The sequence below is a fragment of the Salmo trutta genome, chromosome 1 (assembly GCF_901001165.1).
Source record: "Salmo trutta chromosome 1, fSalTru1.1, whole genome shotgun sequence".
In the NCBI taxonomy this organism is placed as follows: domain Eukaryota; kingdom Metazoa; phylum Chordata; class Actinopteri; order Salmoniformes; family Salmonidae; genus Salmo; species Salmo trutta.
The window spans coordinates 28,424,372-28,451,106 of record NC_042957.1 but is presented as its reverse complement, the minus strand read 5'-3'; the positions used below and the strand labels follow the sequence as shown (position 1 = coordinate 28,451,106).

Below are 26,735 nucleotides of genomic sequence, written 5' to 3'. Positions count from 1 at the left end.
TAAAATCACAGAGCTGATTTCCTGGTGTTTTTACAATTAAGTTGAGCAGATTGGAGTATTTTCATTGTCTTCTCTTTACAGCAATAGCCATTTCAAATCATATCAAATTATATTTGTAAATAATCTAAACAAAATAATAGTCCATGGGGCCATTTGATAATTGTTTAGCAGGGGTAGAAGGTGTTAAGGAGCCTTTTGGACCTAGACTTGGCGCTCCGCATGCCGTGCGGTAGCAGAGAGAACAGTCTATGACTTGGGTGACTGGAGTCTGACAATTTTTGGGGCCTTCCTCTGACATTTGAACTCCAAACTATGTTTTCCAGCGATTGTATTTAGAAATATTGCGATATTCCTGGCTGGGCCTCTGTTTCACTGACATTCGCAACTCAACAATCATCTCTTTGCTATTTGCTACGCAGCGCTGCCCAAATTGCGGGCCCTTCCGACAGGCTATGCGATTTAAAACAATAAAACAAGCATTTTTTCCCCTTTTTTTTTTTTCGAGAAGCTAATGATCATCCAAATCATGCTTTCTGGTGTAGTAGCATTTAGAATCATACAAAAAAATTTTTTTATGTTGTTGATTAAATCATTTTTCTCCCCAATTTCGTGATATCCAATTGGTAGTTACAGTCCTGTTCCTTCGTTGCAACTCCCGTACGGACTCGGGAGGGGCGAAGGTCGAGAGCCGCGCGTCCTCCGAAACACAACCCAGCCAAGCCGCACTGCTTCTTGACACAATGCCCGCTTAACCAGAAAGCCAGCCGCACCAATGTGTCTGAGGAAGCACCGTACACCTGACTACCGTGTCAGCGTGCATTGCACCTGGCCCGCCACAGCAGTCGTTAGTGTGCGATGGGACAGGAACATCCCTGCCGGCCAAACCCTCCTATAACCCGGACGACCCTGAGCCAATTGTGCACCCCCCATGGGTCTCCCGGTCACGGCCAGCTGTGACAGAGCCTGGACTCGAACCAGGTTCTCTAGTGGCACAGCTAGCACTGCCATGCAGTACCTTAGACCACCGCGCCACTCGGGAGGCCCTTCATTTTATTAAATTTCTGTATAGGCAGGAGTAGGCCAATTAGGCCATATAACTTGTGCAATTCAATTTACTTTAGGGGAAGCGTAGCCTTATAGATGCGCTGCAATTCTTCCCCAACTCTATGTTGGACTATAATATGAATCGGACTAAAACTGCTCACTGCATGGCTCAACATGAGAATCCCAAAGGCAGACAGTTTGAGAGATTTAGCGTCCTAAACGGACTGCTTGTGAGTGCTAAGGCATGCGTGGCACTACAGTGCATTGTTCAAGAGCCAGCGGTGCGTCCTTGGTAATGAGCGACAATACCACAGGAGCACAGACACAAAAAGATGGCCCAGCTTCTAAGGGAGAATCTCAATTGCATACGCTTCGTGTCCTCTACCCTCGCCACCCTCAAAACCCATTGGATGAGAAAGCCAGAGGTCCTTTTCCTCCAATGGGTTTTGAGAAGGAGGCGAGAGGATGCGAGGAGTACGCAATTGAGATGCTTCCAATGGCACGTAGCCTACTATGAGCCTAGAAGGTTACATGAGTACAAAATCGAGCCATGCTGTCACTGCGTCAGTTCCTTCCTTTTGGCAGGTTTGTCACTGGTGAAAGACACCTACTGTATCTTCAAGGATTGTTAGATTACAATTGACGGGTATAGGATGTTGTTGACATGTAGGGCAACATACTAACTGACAACACATTCGAATATTTCATTTCATGGAAGCCTGCTGACGATCTCATACGAGTAGGGGATTTGATGAGGAAACGTTGAAACAAACCGTCTCTGCTCAGTGGAAAGGTTGAAATATTTAAGCAGAGTGTGGAGATCAATGAATCCATAAGAGTGCATTTTTAAACTAAGGTCAACAGGCCTTAATGGTTAACCATTGCACATTCATCATCTAATAGAGTAAATACAGCTCAAGGAGTAATGTTTGGAAGACAACTGTTAAAACACGACTGGTTACACTTGAGTCCGAGTTCTCAACGTTTTGCATGATTGAGCACAACTTAATGTGGCCTAACAATGATATAATGTAACAAATGTATGATGCAGAAGATACATTGTTGCAGTTATATGCCACACACTATTGTTGCATTTGACTGTTGGCAACCCAGTTATCACACACGTAGTCTACTTAACATTCGAGGCTTGTTGAACATGCCACACAGTGTTATTAACCCTTGATCTGCCATGTGGACCAGGCACACCAAAAGTCAATGAAGTCTAGTACAAAGTAAAATGATCGGAACCATGGGGAATTAAATAAAACACATTTTATTTCCAATCGAATGTAAGGTAACTAGATCTGTTAAATCTCATCGGTTGTAGTACAAAAAGTATTGGGTAATCGTGTAAATCCCTGTTGCTTTAACAACGGTTAGTTTGCTTACCGAGTTTTTCACCGAACGCGGAAAGTATAGACCAAACGACAAAGAATCCATTAACTTTCTTCTTTACAGACATCTCAGCTTTTATCCACAGTAACGCAACGAAGGCGCATATGGAGACACATTTGTTTCGTTTTCATGGGATCATTTTCTTTAGGAAGTTTTGCCGTAATAGAAAGGATCCCGACGCGCTCCGTCTGTTTCTGTCCTGCCTGCTTCTCCACAGTAGATTCATTCCTTGAATGAACTCTTCCGTGTTTCATCCACAGGCGTCACCCAGTGGTCGGGTCGACCAACCAGTCTGACCGCCTCTGTGTCGTTGGGGAGAGGGGGATAATTGCTGAGCAGCCAAGAAAAGTAGACACGCAACACAATTAATCAAAATAATTGTTGAGTTCAACTGCCTTCCCCCCCTCCGGCTGAAAGTTATAGGCCTATGATCGTTAATACTAGGCTTACTTCTTACATACAATATTCTGTACTCAACTGCCAATTTGCTACCCTACATATTCTAGCCTATTTAATGACAGCAATACTATCACTTAGGTAAGATGTTTTTTGGTTTAACATATAATGACCATAGGGCAGTGAGGTATGAAAGATCCCTGTTCATGTGTTGATTGATCTAATCAAATAGTATGCATGCTTCTCTTTTGCTCTGTCTCTATGCATCTGCATTTGATTATTTCATCTTTATTTAACCAGGTAAGCTAGTTGAGAACAAGTTCTCATTTACAACTGCGACCTGGCCAAGATAAAGCAAAGCAGTGCGACAGAAACAACACAGAGTTACATGGAATAAACAAGCATACAGTCAACACAATAGAGAAAAAAAAGAAAGTCTATGTACAGTGTGTGCAAATGGCATAAGGTGCTATGGCAATAAATAGGCCATAGTAGCAAAGTAATTACAATTTAGCAGATTAACACTGGAGTGATAGATTAGCAGATGATGATGAGCAGATGATGGTGTGTAAGTAGTGATACTGGTGTGCAAAAGAGCAGCAAAGTAAATAAAAACAATATGGGGATGAGGTAGGTAGATTGGGTGGGCTATTTACAGATGGGCTGTGTACAGCTGCAGCAATCGGTTAGCTGCTCAGATAGCTGATGTTTAAAGTTAGTGAGGGAAATCCACTTTTAATTGACTGGTGTTATTTCGCTTTAGGGAAATCTATTTTTTATAATCCTTGTTTCCATTTTTTTTTTAATAGAACGTTCATGCTATTGGTTGATCGACAAGATCTTCTTGACCAATGTCTTTCCTGTAAAGAAGGACTACTTTACTGTAAGGGCCATCTCCAAATTGTCCCCCTGCTGCTCTCTTGCCAAAGACAGAGAAGTTATACACTGTCTCACTACCACACAGTGACAGTACTGGCCTCTCAGGGGAGATGGTGAGATGGTGAGGAGAGGCTGTGGGACTCCCCTGGGCCTGGGCCTGCTGCTAGTTGCAACAAACACGTTAACACGTCCGCATCTGAGCTCCATTAAACACTTCCGCAATCACATGGGCTCATATCACACATGTCCCGAACCATAAACTTTTATGGGTTTGATAATGGCAAATGCAGCTGGAGCTTAGGCTTACTACCAGCATAGATCAAATCGAGCAGAGTTAATCACTAGCTAGGCTGGAACTAAGTGCTGAGACCACAGGCACATAATGTGGTACAGTGACCAGATGATGCAATAATGAGTTAAAAAGGGAGGAAGGATCAAGATAGGCAGAGTCATAAGGCTCTGTTCAGACTGCCTTAACGCTGTGGTCTATTGTTTATTAGTCATGTATTTTATCACCTTGATGTATCTTCCTTTTCTTTTTTTTCACTTTTTTATTTTGCTTAAACAGCAGGCAATCTTATATATTGTGTCTTTAATGTTGATCTTTGGTCCATAAATTGAATAGTGGAACTATAGCTCATCCGAGTGGAATTTCTGTGCACTGCAGGTCAGTCACACTGCACAGTAGAGACACAGATGAAAAGGGTTCGTATTATAATATTTGGTAGAGATGCAGAGTGATCAACAGCAAATCTGTCATTTTGTTAATGTCCCTATCACAGCACTGGGCCTGAAAATAGTTTGTGTTTATTTTGAGGTCACTCTGGAGTAGGCCTATGTGACTTTCCGTATTGAAAGGCATAGACTTTCTCTTTTTTTTACAGAACCATTTCAAGTGTCGCCCATTACAATTGCTGTGTAAATCAAACACACTTCTGAAAGCAGTATCTGGAAATCCACTATCTGCAATTGATTGAACCCCTTTGGATAAAATAATCAAATGGCCTTCTAAACTGAACAAAAATATGGATAGAATATAGCAGCCTGCAGATGGCGCTGTTGATTAAGAAGGGATCGCATGCTCTTTTCTATACAGGGATTAAGACCCATTGGCGACTAAACTGCGTGTACAAAACATTAGGACCACTGGAAATTGCTGCTGACCTTGACAATAGCTTATATTGAACCTCAATGATATATTAACCCAAGGTTAGAAACAAGTTTTAATAAAAGGGAGAAACCTGAACAAATAGCAAGTAGTCGTTGGTGCACTAGAAAAGACTCAAGCACCGAGATAATAGCTCTGGCTATAATGTACAGCACATCTTATGAAAGAAAGGCCATCAGGCTTATGGTTCCTCTCCTTTGGCCTCAAAGTTTCATTTTATTTCCAAATGACACTGACCTACAATATACAGTGAATGTGTTCACAGGGCACAGGCGAGATCTTGACAATTCCGCATGCACCTAAGTGAAGCTTCAATGTTGACATTTTTCCACAAACATTGTCCACTAACAAGCAGCAGGTATTTCCATGACTTGATCGTTGTGGACAAGCTCCCTGAGCTTGGTACATAGCAAACATATCAAAGGGCAGGGACAGAGAGAACAGCTTGGAGATGCTTCCCACCGGGCACAGACGTCAGATCAAGGTTTCATTTTCATTTACATTTGGTTGAGTTGTCAACTGACGTGAATTTAACGAGAAATACAAAAATAATTTCACCATGTCATTGGATTTAGGTGAAAAGTTGTGTGAAAAAAATGATAAAATTCCCTTATGTTGTAATCAACATAAGGGAATTTATTCAAATCCATTCAGTTTTTCACATTCATTAAACGTCATCACATTGATTTTCTTTGTTGAAATGATGTGTAAACAACATTGATTCAACCAGTTTTTGCCCAGTGGGTTGGGATTAAAATGTCACAACCTTCCCCCAACTTAACTTATTTACATACCAGCTCATGTTACACTTAATGCCTATTCAGGCAGTGTGTTGTAGAGCCATTGCCAATAAGGCTTTCGTTCAACTTAACAATGGTGATTTTCTATCACTGATGATCTAAACAGTGTATTTCCACATACAAAAAGAAAAGAGGAACTCAAATATTCTTTAGATGATATCCCTTCAATTACAGATGAATGGTCCTCACTCCACTCCAATTTACACCAAGCTACAAGCAATAGCTTGCTGCATATTCACCATTATCCTAAAACTATTGCCAGCTGCATGCAAATGCATTAATAAATATAAATACTGTGACTTTTCATTAGATTAAATCAATGTTGGTTATCTTTTCATGTGTGAGATTTTGTTTTACATGTCTTGTGCACTCTAATGCGTTCTTAATGTTATGACTCAGAGCAGAAATGGTGAGTGAAATGAATGAAGAAAGTACAATTATTTTTTTATTTCACTATTCTAACACTAGATCTTCATAGGCCATGTTTAAACTAAATACAATTTTAGAGAATATACAAGTCTGTATTGTTGTAGTTTGTAAAGTTCAAGGTCACCAATGTCTCATAAGGACAAATGTACAATAGTACTTTTTCCAAGGTTTCAGTAGAGAGAAGAGTGCACTTCACCATTCAAGACTTGTGCTAAATCAATATCCAATTTTCAGACCACAATTTAAAATATCTCTTTTAATAAAAATAAAAGTTGATGTTTTCTTTCCAATGGTTTCGCTCAAGGTTCCATTTCATTTTAATAATACAAAAGCAAACACATGTTTTGTATGTTAATACCACAACACAAAATTAATTGTACGCAATGGTCTGTTGTTCTATTTGTTTTGACAGATTGTTAGAATTTGTTTATATATTAAGATGTTGACCCAGGAGAAACTGATTAACTTGTTCACTTGTTCACTTGTTAAGTTGTTTACAAATCTCTTCCCCAACATTCTGACCTCTTTTTGTGTGGCTTAATTCGTGTGAAAAGACAAACATTTTTGTGCGACTTCATTCATGTGAAAATACATTTTTGGGGGGCAAACTTTGGAACAATATTTTTTAAGTTATTAGAGCAATGCATGATGGTGTTCTGGGATTAGGGTATTTCATTCATTTCAGACACACTTTTGTGTGTCCCAAAATGTGTCCCACATTGATTTATAAATACATTAAAAAAAATGTTAACAACCCAATATTGTTCATCAACCAGGTTGTCACCAAAATAATTACACGTAGTTATATATTTTTCTTATTTAATATGTTTTATTTTAATTTTTTACCTTTTTACCTTTAACCTTTATTTAACTAGGCAAGTCAGTTAAGAACAAATTCTTATTTACAATGAGGGCCTACCAGGGAACAGTGGCTTAACTGCCTTGTTCAGGGGCAGAACGACAGATTTTTACCTTGTCAGCTCGAGGATTCCATCCAGCAACCTTTTGGTTACTGGCCCAACTCTCTAACCACTAGGCTACCTGTTGCCTCAAATGAATGGGTTGGATGTTATTAATGCCTATAATGTTTTCTATGCTTGTTTTCACTTAATACTTTGGGATACAGGTATTTTTTTTAGTGTAGGCAACAGTAGGCCTACACAATTTTCTTCATAATGCATTTAATACAAGGCTCCACTTTTCCGTGTACATTACACCATTTCTTTCATAATGCATTTTATAAAAGGCTATGCTGAGTTTTATGAGGGTTGCCAGATTGGAAAAAAAAGCTGTATTTGTCAGTTTTTTGTTGTTGTGGTATCGATAAAGGTATTTGATTGGCGAATGGGGATACATTTTTATGATGGGAAATTATAATACACACAATAACACACACAGAGACACAAACACTTACACAAGCTCACTTTGTTTGTACTCATGTTATAGCCAACTCTTGACTTTTGTATCTAGTTGTCATATATTCATTATCATTAACTCACTAAATGTTTGTAGTTTGCATGTCTCAGTAATGATTAAATAGATTTAGCTTTTGGATATATTTGGCATTTTTATACATATTCTGTATTTCCACTGAAGAAAGCATTACTTAATCAACACACTACTGTAAATAAATGGACACTACCTGTTATAAACCGGGATTTGCTCTCCGTAAATAAATGGTGAGAATTACTCAGTCTGAAGCCATTCAGCCATGGGTTTCACAGCCCTATAATAATGTTAATAATAACAAAGTTATATCAGCTTAAAATGGTTTATTTACAACCTATGGGGTATCACATGTTGGGAATAGTGGGATAGGAGAGTCTGAAATTAATTCAATACCCTAATCCTAAACTATTTTCAATATCAGCAGCAGTTTCCAGTGAGAAATGCTCAGTTTGAAGCCATTCGGCTATAGGTTTCACAGCCCTATAATAATGATACATGTTATATCACCTTAAAAAGGGTTTATTTACAACTTATTGGGTATAAGATGTTGGGAAAAGTTGTATAGGATAGTCTGACATATAACCCCTAACTTGAGTACAGTCTTCGCCAATGAGAACCAAGAGGGGTCTAGCTTCGTCCTTCCTGACTGGGAAAGGCCTTGTTTCTAGGCCGTGGAAAATCCTACATCCATCTCATTAGATCAGAACAGGATGGATCAACAGTGATTCATATTACTGGTTTTTATCCTAAAAAAGGGATAGTTGTGTTTTACAGCATTACACTTACATTATTTGTCTCCTCATATGATGTGGATCATTGTCAGGTTATTAGATATATAAGCTTCTGTAACAAAATAACACCATGGTTATAATAACACTTTTAACAGGTAGTTTGTAAATGTGTAGAATGTGTTTGCTATGGGCCCACACAGGTAAGTTAACTTATGTAAGTTAAACAATCACAGAGGATTTTCTTCTGAATAACTGGTCAGAGCATAGCACTTTCCATTCAGCTTCAGGCAACTTGGATGTAAGGCTTGATCACACCTGTAGTAACTACTTCTATCCGTTACGCCCATTGTTGCTTATCCATTGTTCACTAGATATATCCATGTAATTACACCCAACACAATGTTGAAAAACAGAATGCTTCCCACCACTAGATCACAGAACTAGACTTGGACTGGACGTGATCCCAACGCTGCCACCAATGTAGCAGAAGAAAGTGAACGCTGCGACAGGGACTCTAACCAGGGCTCATACGTGGCAAAGTGAACTCTAATGGCCGTTGCCATGAAAACCTAGTAGGCCTCTGGGCAGAGGCAGTAGGCCTACAGTGCTGGCTATGCCTTGTTAGTTGTTACAATGACTATGATTGACACAACATAATAATCATCATGAAACAGCCTTGGAAGTGCCATACTGTCGGTGGAAGCCAACATTATTCATTATTTTACATTAGCCTGTTTAACTGGATTGATATGGCTTAATTGATCATAGTCCAGACTCGTTATAGTTCCAAATACCATACAGTTGCACCGGGGGAATTGAAACCAAACAGATCTTCTGTGTCCCCACATTTATTGATTAATTAATTTCCCATCATGAAAATGTATCCCCATTACCCAATCAAATACCTTCATCGATACCACAAAAAAAACAGACAAATACAGCTTTTTTACCCAATCTGGCAACCCTCATAAAATCTGACATAGCACCATTATCTCAAAGTATTAAGTGAAAAAAAGCATAAAAAACAGCATTAGCGTTAATACATTTTTTTTTTAAACGTAAGTATTTCGGTGACAACCTGGTTTATTAACAAAATTTGGTTGTTAACACTTTTTTTATATACACTACTGTAACGCCCTGGCCATAGAGAGGGTTTTTTGTTCTATATTTTTGGTTAGGCCAGGGCGTGACATGGGTGGGCGTTCTAGGTTTCTTTTTCTATGTTGGTGGTTTTCTTTGTTTTGGCCGTGTATGGCTCTCAATCAGGAACAGGTGTAGATCGTTGTTGCTAATTGAGAGTCATACATAGGCAGCCTGTTTTTCCTTTTGGGTTTGTGGGTGAATGTTTTCTGTTTAGAGTTTGTATCCTGACAGAACTGTTGCTGGTCCTTCTTTTTGGTTTCTTTTTATATAGTGTTCTTTCGGTCATTAAAAACCTTACAAGATGAACACATCCTCCGCTGCACCTTGGTCTCATTTCAACGATGGCCATTACAACTACCGTTCAAAATTTTGGGGTCACTTAAAAATGTCCTTGTTTTTGAAAGAAAAGCAAATTTTTTTGTCCATTAAAATAACATCAAATTGATCAGAAATACAGTGTAGACAGTGTTAATGTTGTAAACGACTATTGTAGCTGGAAACGTCTGATTGTTAATGGAATATCTACAAAGGCATACAGAGGCCCATTATCAGCAACCATCACTCCTGTGTTCCAATGGCACGTTGTGTTAGCTAATCCAAGTTTATCATTTTAAAAGGCTAATTGATCATTAGAAAACCCTATTGCAATTTTGTTAGCACAGCTGAAAACGGTTGTCCTGATTAAAGAAGCAATAAAACTGGCCTTCTTTAGACTAGTTGAGTATCTGGAGCATCAGCAGTTGTGGGTTTGATTACAGGCTCAAAATGGCCAGCAACAAAGAACTTTCTTCTGAAAGTCGTCAGTCTATTCTTGTTCTGAGAAATGAAGGCTATTCCATGCAAGAAATTGCCAAGAAACTGAAGATCTCGTACAACGCTGTGTACTACTCCCTTCACAGAACAGCTCAAACTGGCTCTAACCAGAATAGAAAGAGGAGAGGGAGGCCCTGGTGCACAACTGGGCAAGAGGACAAGTACATTAGAGTGTCTAGTTTGAGAAACAGACGCCTCACAAGTTCTTAACTGGCAGCTTCATTAAATAGTACCCGCAAAACAACAGTCTCAATATCAACAGTGAAGAGGCGACTCCGGGATGCTGGCCTTCTAGGCAGAGTTGCAAAGAAAAAGCCATATCTCAGACTGGCCAATAAAAATAAAAGATTAAGATGGGCAAAAGAACACAGACACTGGACAGAGGAAGATTGGAAAAAAGTGTTATGGACAGATTCATCTAAGTTTGAGGTGTTCGGATCACAAAGAAGAACATTCGTGAGATGCAGAAAAAATGAAAGGATCACAAAGAAGAACATTCGTGAGATGCAGAAAAAATGAAAAGATGCTGGAGGAGTGCTTGATCCCATCTGTCAAGCATGGTGGAGGTGATGTGATGGTCTGGGTGTGCTTTGGTGGTGGTAAAGTGTGAGATTTGTACAGGCTAAAAGGGGTCTTTAAGAAAAAAGGCTAACACTCCATTTTGCAACACCATGCCATACCCTGTGGACGGCTCTTAATTGGAGCCAATTTCCTCCTACAACAGGACAATGACCCAAAGCACAGCTCCAAACTATTCAAGAACTGTTTAAGGAAGAAGCAGTCAGCTGATATTCTGTCTATAATAGAGTGGCCAGCACAGTCACCGGATCTCAACCCTACTGGGCTGTTGTGGGAGCAGCTTGACCGTACGGTATGTACCAATCCAACTGGTGGGAGGTGCTTCAGGAAGCATGGGGTGAAATCTCTTCAGATTACCTCAACAAATTGACAACTAGAAAGCCAAAGGTCTGCAAGACTGTAATTGCTGCAATTGGAGGATTCTTTGACGAAAGCAAAGTTTGAAGGACACAATTATTATTTCAATTAAAAATCATTATTTATAATCTTGTCAACATCTTAACTATATTTCCTATTCATTTTGCAACTAATTTCATGTATGTTTTCATGGAAAACAAGGACATTTCTAAGTGACCCCAAACTTTTTAACGGTAGTATATTTATATATATATATAAATTAATGTGGGACACAAAAAAAGGCAGTGTAGAACACCTTTGCCCAAAATGCATTGTTCCAATAACTTTCAAAAGATTGTTCCAAAGTTTGCCCCCCAAAAATGTATTTTCATATGAATGAAGTCGTACCCTTGGGTACAGTCCACACCCAGTGCTTGGTAGGTGAAATATATTTTTTCACATAAAGAAATCCCTATCTTTTGAACTCTTAGAAGAAATATTGTCAAATCTAATTACAGTATAATTTCATTCATACTGCTAAACTAACTGGGCATAACTTCATTAGCTACCTATAAATCCCAAATCCAAACTATTTGATAGCAAACTGTTTATCTCACATTCCACTTGGGAATAGCTAAAGGCTATTTGCTATATAAATGGTATGCCATGGGAAAATAGTATGGCACAAAACATGCAAGGCAGAAACATGCATGGACAAACAAACCATGAATAAAGACCAGAATACTACGTCATATCACAAACCACTTGCCTGTCAAGAAGAGAACTGTCCAGCGCCTCTGAATTCGTATTTTTTCATGTTCTTGGTACATTGTTATATCGAGCACATTTTCCCTTTAATTAACAAGAAGATTGCAGACATAGCTGCAATATATCAGTTCTCTAAAAACAAAGATGGAATGCTGTTGAGACCTTGGTTGTTATGTCTCTTTCTACCACAGATGTGACTGGCAGTGGTTGAAACACAAAGGCTGGCTATAACATAACATAGCTTCTTGACAGGAGGATTTATGGTGTGACTCGCTGGTTTTGAGCTACAGTGACATTTCCCCCAGTCTTTGCTGGACCTGGCTGAGAGGGACTCACGTCTCTGATAGGGTAATCGGTTTAGCCTTGCCATTATTCCTGTAGTAACAGGTGCTTACAGAGTTCTCTCATAAACCTAACTCCCACATTATCTCTGTTTTAGACACAGATGTGTTGAGTGGGCATGCAAAAGCTGGGTGGCAGAAGGAATATTTTACATGGTGGGGTCCCTAATTTGTCATATAAAACTATTTACTTACACCTAATATCATACTCTTGAAGCCATCACACACTCACCTTGATTTCAAAATCTGCAGAAAAACTTCCATGCAGCAGAGGAGGCTGGTGGGAGGAGCTATAGGAAGAGGGGCTCATTGTGAATGGCTAGAATGGAATAAATGGAACTCTATCAAACATATCACAAATATGGAAACCCTGCTTGTCTCCGTTCTATCGATTCCATTCCAGCCAGTACAATGAGCTCGTCCTACTATAGCTCTTCCCACCAGCCTCCACTGCCATGCAGCTATTTTACCAGATCATAGCAGCAGTGGCGTGTATTTATGGATGCCAAGGGAAGCCAGGCTTCACCAAAAATTGTACAATTTAAACAATTTATCTTTCGTCTCTCTGTGTTTCATAATTTTCCTTCAATTCGCAAGACTCTGAATGTACACTGAACAAAAAGATGGTCCCATGTTTCATAAGCTGATATAAAACATCCCAGATATTTTCCATACGCACAAAAATCATATTTCTCTTAAATGTTCTTAACAAATGTGTTTATATCCCTGTTAGTGAGCTTTTTTCCTTTGCCAAGATAATCCATCCACCTGACAGGTGTAGCATATCAAGAAGCTGATAAAACAGCATGCTAATTACACAGGTGCACCTTGTGCTGGGGACAACAAAAGGCTACTCTAAAATGTGCAGTTTTCTCACACAACACAATGCCACAGATGTCTTATGTTTTGAGGGAGAGTGCAATTGGCATGCTAATTGCAGGAATGTCCACCAGAGTTGTTGCCAGATAATTGAATGTTAATTTCTCTACCATAAGCCACCTCAATATTTTTAGAGAATTTGGCAGTATGTCTAACCGGCCTCACAACCACAGACCATGTGTAACCACGCCAGCCCAGGACCTCCACATCCAGCTTCTTCACCTGCATGATCATCTGAGACCAACCACCCGGACAACTGATGAAACTGTGGGTTTGCACAACCGAGAGATTTCTGCTAAACCTGTAAGAAACTGTCTCAGTGAAGCTATTCTACGTGCTCGTCGTCCTTACCAAGATGTTGACCGACTTCAGTGGGCGAATTCTCACTTTTGATGTCCACTTGCACGTTGGAGAACTGCAGTGGTGGAGAAAGTACTCAATTGTCATACTTGAGTAAAAGCAAAGATACCTTAATAGAAAATGACTAAAGTAAAAGTCATCCAGTAAAATACTACTTGAGTAAAAGTCTAAAAGTATTTGGTTTTAAATATACTTAAGTAGCAAAAGAAAATGTAATTGCTAAAATATACTTAAGTATCAAAAGTAAAAGTATAAATCCTTTCAAATTCCTTATTTACATTTACATTTACGTCATTTAGCAGACGCTCTTATCCAGAGCGACTTACAAATTGGTGCATTCACTTATGATATCCTTATATTAAGCAAACCAGACGGCACCATTTTCTTTTTTAAATTTACGGATAGCCAGGGTGTCACACCCTGACCATAGAGAGCCTTTTTATTCTCTATTTTGGTTAGGTCGGGGTGTGACTAGGGTGGGTAATCTAGTGTGTGTATTTCTTTGTTGGCCTGGTATGGTTCCCAATCAGAGGCAGCTGTTTAGCGTTTTCTCTGATTGGGGATCATATTTAGGCAGCCATTTCCCCACTGTGTTTTGTGGGATCTTGTTTATGTGAAGTTGCCTGTGAGCACTCCATAGCGTCACGTGTTCGGTTATTCTTTATTGTTTTTTTTTAGAGTTTCATTTAATAAACATGTGGAACCCAGATCACGCTGCGCTTTGGTCCGAGTATGCTTCCAACGACAATCGGGACAGAAGATCCCGCCACAACAGGACCAAGCAGCGTGTCCAGGAGGAGAAGGTATCCTGGACTTGGGAGGAGATCTTGGATGGGAAGGGATCCGGGAAGGGATCCTGGACTTAGGAGGAAATCCTGGCAGGACAGGATCGCCTTCCTTGGAAGCAGACGCAAGGAGAGAAGGGAGGGCAGCGACGACGCCGGGGTTCGCGGCCACAAGGAAAGCCCAAAGGACAGCCCAAAGTTTTTTGGGGGGGCACACGGGGTGGTCGGCGGAGCCGGGGGGTGAACCAGAGCCAGTCAGGGAATCGAAGGAGGAACTCGATGAGGGATTCCGGAGAGAGGTGGTAGCGATGAGAGTGCTTCAGCACAGGCGTGCTGAGGAGTGTGACACCGGTCCGGTGTCATCTGCACCGGTTTCACGCATCTGGCCAACGGTGTGCCTCCCCAGTCCGGTACGTCCTGTGCCTGCTCCTCGCACTCGCCCTGAAGAGCGTGTCACCAGACCGGTGCAACCTGTGCCGGCCCCATGCATCAGGCCTCCAGTGCGCCTCCCCAGTCCGGAACGTCCTGTGCCTACTCCCCGCACTCGTCCTGAAGTGCATGTCACCAGTCCGGTGCCCCCTGCACCGGCTCCACGCACAAGGCCTCCAGTGCGCATTCCCAGTCCAGAGCCTCCGGCGACGGTCCCTAGTCCGGAGCCTCCGCTGACGGTCCACAGCCTGGAACCTCCTACGATGGTCCACAGACCGCAGCCCTCCTTTGCGCCGGTGCCTAGTCCAGGCGCGGCGTCCAGACCCGCTCCAGGGCAGGAGCCTCCCTCTGCGCCAGTGCCCAGTCCAGGCACGGTGTCCAGTCCAGCTCCAAGGCCGGAGCCCTCCTCTGTGCCGGTGCCACCGCCTGCGCCGTTGCTCCATGGCCGGACCCGTGGTCTGGGCGGGGGCAAAGTCCCGCATAAGAGCCGCCACCGATGCTGGCGGATCCGCAAGCGGAGTGGGTACTTCGCCCCACACCGGAGCCGCCACCGACGCTAGATGCCCACCCGGACCCTCCCCTATTGAGTCAGGTTTTGCGGCCGGAGTCCGCACCTTTGGGGGGGTACTGTCACGCCCTGACCATAGAGAGCCTTTTTATTCTCTATTTTGGTTAGGTCGGGGTGTGACTAGGGTGGGTAATCTAGTGTGTGTCTTTCTTTGTTGGCCTGGTATGGTTCCCAATCAGAGGCAGCTGTTTAGCATTGTCTCTGATTGGGGATCATATTTAGGCAGCAATTTCCCCACTGTGTTTTGTGGGATCTTGTTTATGTGTAGTTGCCTGTGAGCACTCTATAGCTTCACGTGTTCGTTTATTCTTTATTGTTTTTTTTAGAGTTTCATTTAATAAACATGTGGAACCCAGATCACGCTGCGCTTTGGTCCGAGTATGCTTCCAACGACGATCGTGACACAGGGTCACACTTCAACACAAACATAATTTACAAACGAAGCATGTGTTTAGTGAGTTCGCCAGTAGTGATGACCAGGGATGTTCTCTTGATAAGTGTGTGAATTGGACCATTTTCCTGTGCTGCTAAGCAATGAAAACGTAACAAATACTTTTGGGTGTCAGGGAAAATGTATGGCGTAAAAAGTACATTATTTTCTTTAGGAATGTAGTGAAGTCAAAGTTGTCAAAAAAAAATGGCAAAGTACAGATACCCCAAACAACTACTTAAGTAGTACTTTCAAGTAAGTACTTTACACCACTGGAGAAGTGTGCTTTTCATGGATTAATCCCGGTTTCAACTGTACCGGGCAGACGGAATGTACTGCGTTGTGAACAAAGTGCCCCATGGCGGCGGTACGGATATGGTATGGGCAGGCATAAGCTATGGACAACGAAACACAATTACATTTTATTGATGGCAATTTGAATGCACAAAGATACCGTGACGAGATCCTGAGACCCATTGTCGTGCCCTTCATCCGCCGCCATCACCTCATGTTTCCGCATGATAATGCACGGCCCCATGTCACAAGGATCTGTACACAATTCCTGGAAGCTGAAAATCTCACCCATTGAGAATGTTTGGGACGCTCTGGATCAACGTATACGACCGGGTGTTCCAGTTCCCGCCAATATCCAGCAACTTCTCAAAGCAATTGAGGAGTGGGACAACATCCACAGGCCAAAATCAACAGCCTGATCAACTCTATTCGAAGGAGATGCGTCGCGCTGCATGAGGCAAATGGTGGTCTCACCAGATACTGACTGGTTTTCTGATCCATGCCCCTACCTTTTTTTAAGGTATCTGTGACCAACAAATGCATATCTGTATTCCCAGTCATATGAACTAACAGGATTATAGGGCAAACAACGCAATTATCACAACACATAGGTTGTAATGTGGCTTTTTTTGCTAGATTGGCTTCCCCAGTGATTTTACCCACGCACCGCTACTGCATAGCAGGGATCTGTGAACAATCTCACACTACCCACTAAGTCCTCTTGACTGAAAATGAAAATATTTCCACTTTGTAAGTGCTTGTTACATAAACCACCATACTGTGGAATTCAAGTCAAAGCTGTAAGCTACATCTTTCATGTAGATTTAGACTCACAGAATGAATACTGTTAAAGTATCTATTCTATCATCAAGACTGTGCTTGTTTGAGGTCTTGTGTTTTGTTAGGTTTGGCATCAAATAGGATAGTAAAATCATACAATGAAGAAAGGTAAATTTAACATAGTACAAGACACATGTAAGTGATATAATACATACAGCATCACATGGGCGATTAGGAATAACCCACTGGACATAGACGTCACTTAAACTAATGTGAATTCAATGTGAAATCAACAAAAAAGGTCACCATGTCATTGGATTTAGGTTAAAAGCTTGGTGGAAAAAAAAACCGAAATGCCCTTACATTGATTACTTTTTGCAAATCCAATCAGTTTTCCACGTTGATTCAACGTCATCACATACATTTTTGGGGTTGAAATAACATGGAAACAATGTTGATTCAACCAGTTCTTGCACAGAGGGAAGGTACTGATTGTCAGTATTATTGGTGCTGTTCTGTCGTGCAACTTTCCTCTCTGTTTGGACTTTCAGATGAGGGCTTTTTAAAAGCCTACAGGAGGAGAGGACACTGTCTTCCAGGGATGAAAGGAATGCAGTGGACAATGCTACTGTATGCTTTCATGCACTCCCGCTTCCATCTTTGAACTCAGCATTTTACTGAAGCAATAGATTTTATACCATTTCTATGGTTGAATGTGGAAAAGACGGAAGGAAAGATTTTGTGTTAACCACTAAAAGGATTGAGATGAGGACGAGTGAGCTGACAGAGGACAGAGACAGACTGAGGGTAGTCTGTCCCATTTTTAGCAGCAGCTCTTCATGGAATATTGTAGCCCCTAAAACCAGAGTTCCAACAATGCCATATTGGCTTGTGACATATGGATGTGAGATATTATAAGTAAACTTCTGACTTGTATTATTCCAAGATCAAGACAAAATACTTAAGAAATATGTTGAATCCATGTAGAGTTGTAGATCAATAAACTCTTCAGAAGTTCATTCTCTGTTCATTTCCAGCATCAATCTGTGTAGAGATTGCCAGATGCTCCATCCCAAATGGCATCCTATTCCCTATGTAGTGCACTATTCCCTATGTAATGCACTGGTCAAAAGTAGTGCTCCACATAGGGAATAGGGTTCCATTTGGGAGTCACACCAAAGAGAGGCATTACTGCAGCCGAATACTGCCCAGGTTTCAGATTTCTTGAATGTTTTAATTTCAGACTGAAAACGGGCAAAGGCTTCTACTGGCAACAAAGACATTCCAGAAGCTGTTGCTTCTTTAATTACATTGATGCTAACGTCGCTCACATGGCTTCCATTGGTAAAAATAAGTGGATTTTTTATTTATCCTAGACCTGTGTATAGCCTGTACTATGTGCGACAATAAAGTGCATCCTCCTTTAGAGACATTGTTGTTCAGATGGGACCATCGGAGAGTTTAAAAACTGCTAGCACCAGCAAACCTGCACAGCATTCCACCAACTGAGTACCTTTTGGGTAGTGTAACTTCGTCTAAATAAACATTTTATTTCCCCAAATTCTTACATTCAGTCATAAAGAGCACATGTTCACAACCCAATCTCAAAATAAAATGCCAACCCATGGCATACCTACAGCAACAGAATTACGCCATGGCTTGAAGTTTTAATTACGCCATGTGGTGCCATATCTTAGCAAACTCCGCAAAAGTAAAACTAAAATGTATGGTTAAAGTTAGAGTTAAGGTTAAACTTAAGTTGAGGCATTAATTCCAATTGGTTAAGTTCAGGGTTAAGGTTTGGGAAAAGCTTTAAAAAACGAGTACCTAGCACTGGGATTGAGCACACATCCCTCAGAGCCGGAGTCTGCGGCTTAAATGCAATTCCCCCATCCCCCATCCACAACATCCTTCGAAGCAGCAAGCCTACTAGATGGTAATATGTGCGAACTTGCCCCTAGTGAACAGTATTTATAGGTTGCACCTCCATCATTTGATCGTGTCATGTCATTGTTATGAATGTTCTCCAAGCCGCCCACTTCCGCCAGTGCAATAGTGGCCCTAATGTCATGATAAGCCCAGTCATTCTGGTCGGAGACTAACAACTGTTTAGTCTAAATTATACTACAGTGCCTGGAAGTACGATGAAATTACTAAAGTAGTCAAATGTTTAGTAGTAAACAACTTTGCCAGAATTATCATGTTGTAAAATTTACTTTAGACAGATGGCAATGTTGTCATTGGTTAGCAAAGTTCATAAAAAATAGCATTTCTAGCTAACGTTAGCTTGCTAAAATCCGGTGTCCTCCCCTCAATTTTAGCTAACTAACTAATGTTATACTGCATCTAAAATCTATCTGGCGACATCAAAATGATGACAAAAGGTTTTCCTTCTAGTTATTTGTTTCCTTTTGAACAGCATTGTAATGCACTTTTGCATAAATCTTAATCCGCGCTTATTGACAATGCATTGAGTAGAATTCTCAGTTGGGCATCAGTCCAAAATGAACGTTCAAAACAATATTGTGATAAAACATGCAAACCATGAATAGCTTCCACATTTCGCCAGGTCCAAATTGAATCTGTTACCTTCAGAATCTGCAACTCCAGGCGTATTCCATAAGAGAATGGGTTGCATGTTCAACTTAATAAAAAACATGTTTTCCCATCTCTAGAGGTTAAATACAAATACAACTATAGTAAGTGCCTATTAAGTGTCAAATAAAGTAACAGAGTTGACCGAAACAGGGTTGACGATTTAATCTTAAATCCCCTTGTGACCGGGGTAATGCATTCAGTTGTACAACTGACTAGGTATTCCCTTTTCCCCTTCCCTTAATGGAAGCTGGTTGTGTTTAATAGTCTGTCTATCTACGGGTAACAGGTTTGACGTGTTATGCTCGACCCGTTCAGTTTTCCACCACATAACACCAGGAAATGGCCAAAGAGTAGAACCAGCTCACCTGCTTTTACACTATGATTGAACTATTAGGTGTTCAATGTTTCTTTAGAAAAAAAATACTTAAAAATAAATAGTTTAACCATATTAAAATTGGTTCAGAGTTCAGTTCACGTAACAAGGTTGACCTTAAAAAGAGGGACACATGTATCACTATCAGGTATGAATCACTTATCACATGAAATAATAATCTTCTGATTTGACTTTGTCAAAGCAACAGAATACCTACATATTTACAATGATGGAGAAAACTTGAAGAAATGTTAGATAAGTGGGTACAGAGGGACATGTTAAAATGCTGCATATTGGCACTTGTCTTTATTCATATAAAGAAATCGGATTCATTCAATTTTTCATTTTTTCAATTTTTCATCTATACTAAAGGGCACTTCATTTAATATACAGATTTTTTCATTCAATACTGGTGTGCAAAAGGCACTCTTTTCGTGGATTGACCGAGTAGCACTCATAAGCTACTGTAGAAGTTTGAGGGATATGGAACTTTTACTCACCTAAAAGTACAAACCCACACACTGGACATGAAGGCATGCTGATAATTACCGTCTAGCCACACAGATCCACTTGTTCAGGTTTCTTAATTACGAAGCTTTGATTGAAGAGAAAAACTCAAAAGAGAACATATTTTCACTTATTAAAGGACTGAGCAGCAGTTTTTTCTTTGACCCAAGGCCCTGACATTATCTAACCGAAATGGTGTTTCTGATGCCAGTTCAAGACAGAAAATAGTTTAAATACTTTTCCATCTCCTCTTTAAAAGCCATTATATTTCACAATGATAAACTGTAATTGCTTTACTGTCAAATAAGACCATTCATTCTAAGAATGTTGCCCTCCCAACAAACAAAATCAATTACATTCTACTAGCTCTGACTCTGCTGATAGCTACTTTAATGAAACATGTAATAGCTATGACTGATATGTGTTTGTCCCACCTAGTTATTTTAAAGGTGCACTATACAAAAATCACTCTATCATTTCCTGGTTGTTAAACTCTAATGGTTTGCCTAATTTCAGTTTATGTGACAAAACAAGTAGGTATAGTGTACAGAATCATTGTGTCATCTAAACCGCTGTGTAATATATTTTCCATCACCCCAAAAATATATTTTTGCTGTTTTAAGCTGGTGTACAAAACCGAAAGTAAAAGACGCAAAAAAACAAAGCTTAGGAATGGGATGCATAGGAATAGCACACATAGAACAGATCTACAGCGTCTTAGACTTGATTTCGACCAAATGACAGATCTATAACTCACATTTCTATGTGTTACAGAAAAAGTTACATATTGCAGCTTTAAGATAAATGCACTAACTTTAAGTAGCTATGGAAAAGAGTGTCTGCTAAATGACTAAAATGTCAATGTAAATAGCAGACGAAGGTAGAAGGACAGCCCATGTTGTTTGATGTTGTGGATCTGTTTGGGATAGAATACTTCATACATTCAAAATATACTTCTGTAACTACTGAACGTTTTCATGAATTCCCCTTGATTGGAGCCAATAAAGCCTGATAAAATCACTCAAAATATCTTCAGGACCAATCTAAGGCAGGTACGTGATTACATCCCACTGGGCACACCACAAAATTTCAACGTGGATAGTTGGGTAATATTTGGTTGAGACTTTGAACCTATATTCACCCACTCAAAAAATAATTCCCAATGTGTTATCACTATGCTTTCAACCATTTAAAAGCACAGCAAAGTTCAAATGGGAATACAATGTCAGATATTTTGCTTATTAATACAACAGATGAATGTGTTATAACGGTGCTTCATCTAATAGCAGAACCAAATGACCTGGATTGCAGTTGAGATTACGTTAAAAGTACATGGTGTAAGTGATCAATGCCGTTCGAGATTCTGCACAGATTATTACAGCAATAGTGAAGATGTCCACAGACCTGCAACGACCTATCCATGTAATCTGTAATTTTTTTAATTGAATATTAAACATACAATCTACTTGCAGTGAAGCCGCTTAACATTTACATTCAGTCATCTAACAGACTCCCATCCAGAGCGACCCACAGGAGCAACCAGGGTCAACGCCCTGCCCAAGGGCAAGTGGGCAGATCTCTCACAAGGTCAAAAACAGGGACCCGAACCAGCAACCTATCAGCCACCGGCCCAAGCTCCCAACCTCCAGGCCACCAGCCCTCAAAGATCCTACAATTACCTGAGAGCCCCCCCTGAACATGCACGCTATATACGATTACATAAGAAGAAATGGATAGTTACAGTCACCTCAAAATGTGGCCATGGGTGTTACAAAATGGTAGTCTTGTCTCATCGCTGCAACTCCCGTACTCACTCGGTAGAGGTGAAGGTCAAGAGCCGTGCATCCTCCGAAACACAACCCAACCAAGCCACACTACTTACACTACACTACACTACAAAGTGTATCCTACACAGGTCCCGTGTGGCTCAGTTGGTAGAGCATGGTGTTTGCAACGCCAGGGTTGTGGGTTCGATTCCCACAGGGGACCAGTATGGAGAATTTTTTTTAATGAAATATATGCATTCACTACTGTAAGTGGCTCTGGATAAGAGTGTCTGCTAAATGACTAAAATGTAAATGTATCCTCCTTCAGAGACATTGTTCTTTTGAGTTTAAATACTGCTAGCCCCAGCACACCTGTACCAATCACTTCCTGTTGAACGCGGAATGAGGTAGAGCTTGGTTTGTTGTTTTGGAGAGTTTGAAAGTCTATTGACAAGTTTCTTAGTAGCTAGCTACCTTTTGAGTTTGGATCCAGCAACGCAATTGGCATCAGTTGCTGGGCCTGCTACTATCTGTTCAGTGATCCTGCCGACCAAGGCCGGGTCTGAGGAGCTGTTTGGTGTAGCAGCTAGCCTAGCTGCTAGCTAGTTGCCTATCAAGCTAGCAAGGTTTTTTTGAGTGCTTGAACACAGCATGCGACGAGGTTAGCCATTGTGGCTGGGATATTCCCTGCGACCTGCCCTGTCTGGAACTGCGCGGAGTAACAGAGTAACCTATGTTACTACCATGACAAAGACAACTGGTGTCGCTCCATCACAGATGAAGGATTTTTTAAACTAACAAAAATAGCTTCATGTGTTTTGTCCAAATACTGGTGGAGTCAACTAATACAATAATGGACGACCTGACCAGAAGTCCAGGACCTGAAGAACAGTTTGCAGTTCTCCCAGGGTCATCTCGATGAATTTAAACAGCAGAACGGCAAGATGAGTCATTGAGAGAGCACTTCAGTTCTGTATGTGAATCCATGATAACAATGACGGAGAAATCAGATTATCTCGAGGGACAGTCAAAGCGGAAGAACATAGTTGTGGACGGAATTGCAGAATCTCCACATGAGACCTGGACGGAGTCTGAGGACAAAGTGAGGGAAATGATCTCGGAGAAACTGAAGATGGACCACAGGAAGACTGAGTTGGAGCGTGCCCACAGAACTGGAAAACCCACAGCCGGGCCCAGGTGACAGGCCCAGGCCGATAGTGGTCAAGTTCCTAAGGTTCAAGGACAAGATAACTGTTCTGGAAAGAGAAAAGAACTTGAGAGGAACATATATATTCCTCAACGAGAACTATCTGGAAGTTGTACGCCAGAAGAGGAAAGAACTTATCCCATTCATGAAAGCTGCCAGAGCGCATGGGGACATTACTTACATCCGCTATGACAGGTTCATTATCCACACTCCCTCCCTCCCAAAAGCCTGGAAAAGATGAGAGAGCCAAGCCCAGGGTTGGGGAGTAACAGATTACATCTAAGGGATTACAAAAAAACGGTACCTGTAATCTGTTACGTTACCAGCTAAAATATTGTAATCAGATTACAGATACTTTTGAAAAAATTTGCAAGTTTAAGTTTGTTCCACCTGAGCGAGTCTGACCACAAGTTAGAGACCACTATGATGACACACCAAATGTGTTTTATGGATTGCGGGAAAAGAGCAGGAATAGGCCTGTGTAGGCTACAGTCCAAGCTATGTCTTCCAATAGTGCGACTGCTGTCGGCATCAAAGATTATCCAACTTGAATAAATGCTTGGAGGTAAGGATGACAGCACTGGTGTAGTCTACGGCGATACGGATATAACTTATTATTAATACCTACATAGCGCATAGATGTGAATCACACTGCTGCTCTTTCATTTAGCTATTTGTGCCTTACGGATTGTGGTTGTTGTGGGTGGCTGTTCACAAATCTAAATGTGTACTTCAACCCAATAATGGTTGAATTCAAGAAGTTTAAGCTGCCTATCAATCATTGTTTTTGAAACTAGTGGACAGCCAGTGAAAAATGTGCTCTTGCAACAGCTGCATATTGTGGATCCCAGCCTATGGAATAAAAGTAGGGCTTTTATTGCTCAAGCAAATTCATGCTGATAAAAAAGAAAATCAATGGACACAATCAAACTCGCACACTTTTGATAAACTAAGGGGCACATTGCTACATCCATTTTTGGACTTATAAATTATATACAGTGCCTTCGGAAAGTATTCAGACCCCTTGACTTTTTCCACATTGTGTTACGTTACAGCCTTATTCTATAATGGCTTTAAAAAAAATGCTCAGCAATCTACACACAATACTCCATATCGACAAAGCGAAACACATTTATAGACATTTTTGCTAATTTAAAAATAAAATAAAAAACAGAAATACATTATTTACATAAGTATTCAGACCATTTGCTATGAGACTCGAAATTGAGCTCAGCTGCATCCTGTTTCTATTGACCATCCTTGAGATGTTTCTACAACTTGATTGGAGTCCACCTGTGGTAAATTCAATTGATTGGCCATGATTTGGAAAGGCACACACCTGTCTGCTTAAGGTCCCACAGTTGACAGCGCATGTCAGAGCAAAAACCAGGCATGAGGTCGAAGGAATTGTCCGTAGAGCTCCAAGACAGGATTTTGTCGAGGCACAGACCTAGGGAAGGGTATCAAAAAATGTCTACAGCATTGAAGATCCCCAACACAGTGGCCTCCATCACCACCAAGACTCTTCCTAGAGCTGGCCGCCCAGGCAAACTGAGCAGTCAGGGGAGAAGGGCATTGGTCAGGGAGGTGACCAAGAACCCGATGGTCACTCTGACAGAGTTGTAGAGTTCCTCTGTGGAGATGGGAGAACCTTCCAGAAGGACAACCATCTCTGCAGCACTCCACCAATCAGGCCTTTATGTTAGAGTGGCCAGACGGAAGCCACTCCTCAGTAAAAGGCACATGACACCATGCTTGGAGTTTGACAAAATGCACCTAAAGACTCTCAGACCATGAGAAACAAGATTCTCTGGTCTGATGAAACCAAGATTGAACTCTTTGGCCTGAATGCCAAGCGTCACGTCTGGAGGAAACCTGGCACCATCCCTACGGTGAAGCATGGTGGTGGCAGCATCAGGGACTGGGAGACTAGTAAGGATCGAGGCAAAGATGAACAGAGAAAAGTACAGAGAGATCCTTAATGAAAACCTGCTCCAGAGTGCTCAGGGCCTCAGACTTGGGTTGAATGTTCACCATCCAACAGGACAACGACACAGCCAAGACAATGCAGGAGTGGCTTCGGGACAAGTCTCTGAATGTCCTTGAGTAGCCCGGACTTGAACCTGATTGAACAACTCTGGAGAGACCTGAAAATAGCTGTGCAGCAATGCTCCCCATCTAACCTGACAGAGCTTGAGAGGATCTGCAGAGAAGAATGGGAGAAAATACAGGTGTGCCAAGCTTGTAGCGTCATACCCAAGAAGACTTGATGCTGTAATCGCTGTCAAAGGTGCTTCAACAAAAAAAGGGTCTGAATACTTATGTAAATTTGTTATTTATATGTAATAAATTAGCACAAAAAAAAGGTTTTGCTTTGTCATTATGGGGTATTGTGTGTAGATTGATGAGGGGGGAAAACAAATGTAATACATTTTAGAATAAGGCTGTAAAGTAACAAAATTTGGAATAAGTCATGGGGTCTGAATACTTTCCGAAGGCACTGTATGTATCCATTGATTCTTGAAGTATATCATTTATAAATGCCTCATGAGCTTAGTTCTATTGTCACACTCCATGAGAACCCAAAATATAAGCTTGTTTTTCTCCAATGTTTGTAAACATTGCAAATGTAAACAAACACTATACGGCTATATGGCCTCATAACATGGTTAAAACAATAATTTTGATATCATGGATGGTCAGTCCTTGCATCGGTAGCTCTGTCTATTTATCTGAGAGTGGTTACATTTCTCCAGTCCCATCCCTCAGCTTTTTGACCAAAACTGAGGTGGGTGGCCGTTTTGTTATTGTTTCATCTGTGGATTTGCCCTTTAAACAGCTGCATATTATCAAGATATCAAAGTGTCACCAACTAAAAGGTAAACAATAGGCCTATGTGACATACATTTTTCACATGTACTGTAAATAGCACTTTTCAGTAGTGCTCAAAGCATGCCATTCCATGAGCGCAGCATTTGTTTTCAACTGGAATCAATGAGCCCAATCAGTCCTCCATGACAACAAAATCATAAACAACAGAGTAGGGCTGACTAATAAATCCTTAGTTTTGGGGTTATGCTCAGGTAAAAAAAAAAAAGGTTAATCTACACTTCCATACTTCCAAGTCATATTCTTGAAGATCAAGGAGATAAAATTGATTGGAATGACTGGAATTCTGATAGATTTGGTTTTTAATGTAAATATATAATTTAATCGTATTATTATATGTAGTAGAAAGCGATGGGTTAGAAGCAGCCTACATAACCAACCCAAAAAGTAACATTTAACATATATATATAGCCGTCACGGTTGTCGTAGTGATGAGACCAAAACGCAGCAGGTATGTGTATACTCATCCTCTTTATTATATGGAAAGAAGGCAAACCCAAAATAAACACGTATACAAAAAGAAACACACCGACAATAAACAGTCCTGTAAGGCTTGACGCTATACACGGAACAATCTCCCACCAATCACAAACACACCC

At 40.9% G+C, this 26,735-nt stretch overlaps 1 protein-coding gene across 1 annotated transcript in view; it reads right to left on the bottom strand.

The window, feature by feature from the left end:
• dcbld1 (discoidin, CUB and LCCL domain containing 1) overlaps positions 1–2,687 on the bottom strand; it is a 43,536-nt gene extending 40,849 nt beyond the window's left edge. Inside the window, exon 1 of the mRNA XM_029752085.1 lies at positions 2,434–2,687. Coding sequence (XP_029607945.1) covers positions 2,434–2,506 — 73 coding nt within the window. The 5' untranslated portion in view covers positions 2,507–2,687. The remainder of the gene's footprint in view (positions 1–2,433) is intronic.
• Between the last annotated feature and the right edge of the window lie 24,048 nt (positions 2,688–26,735).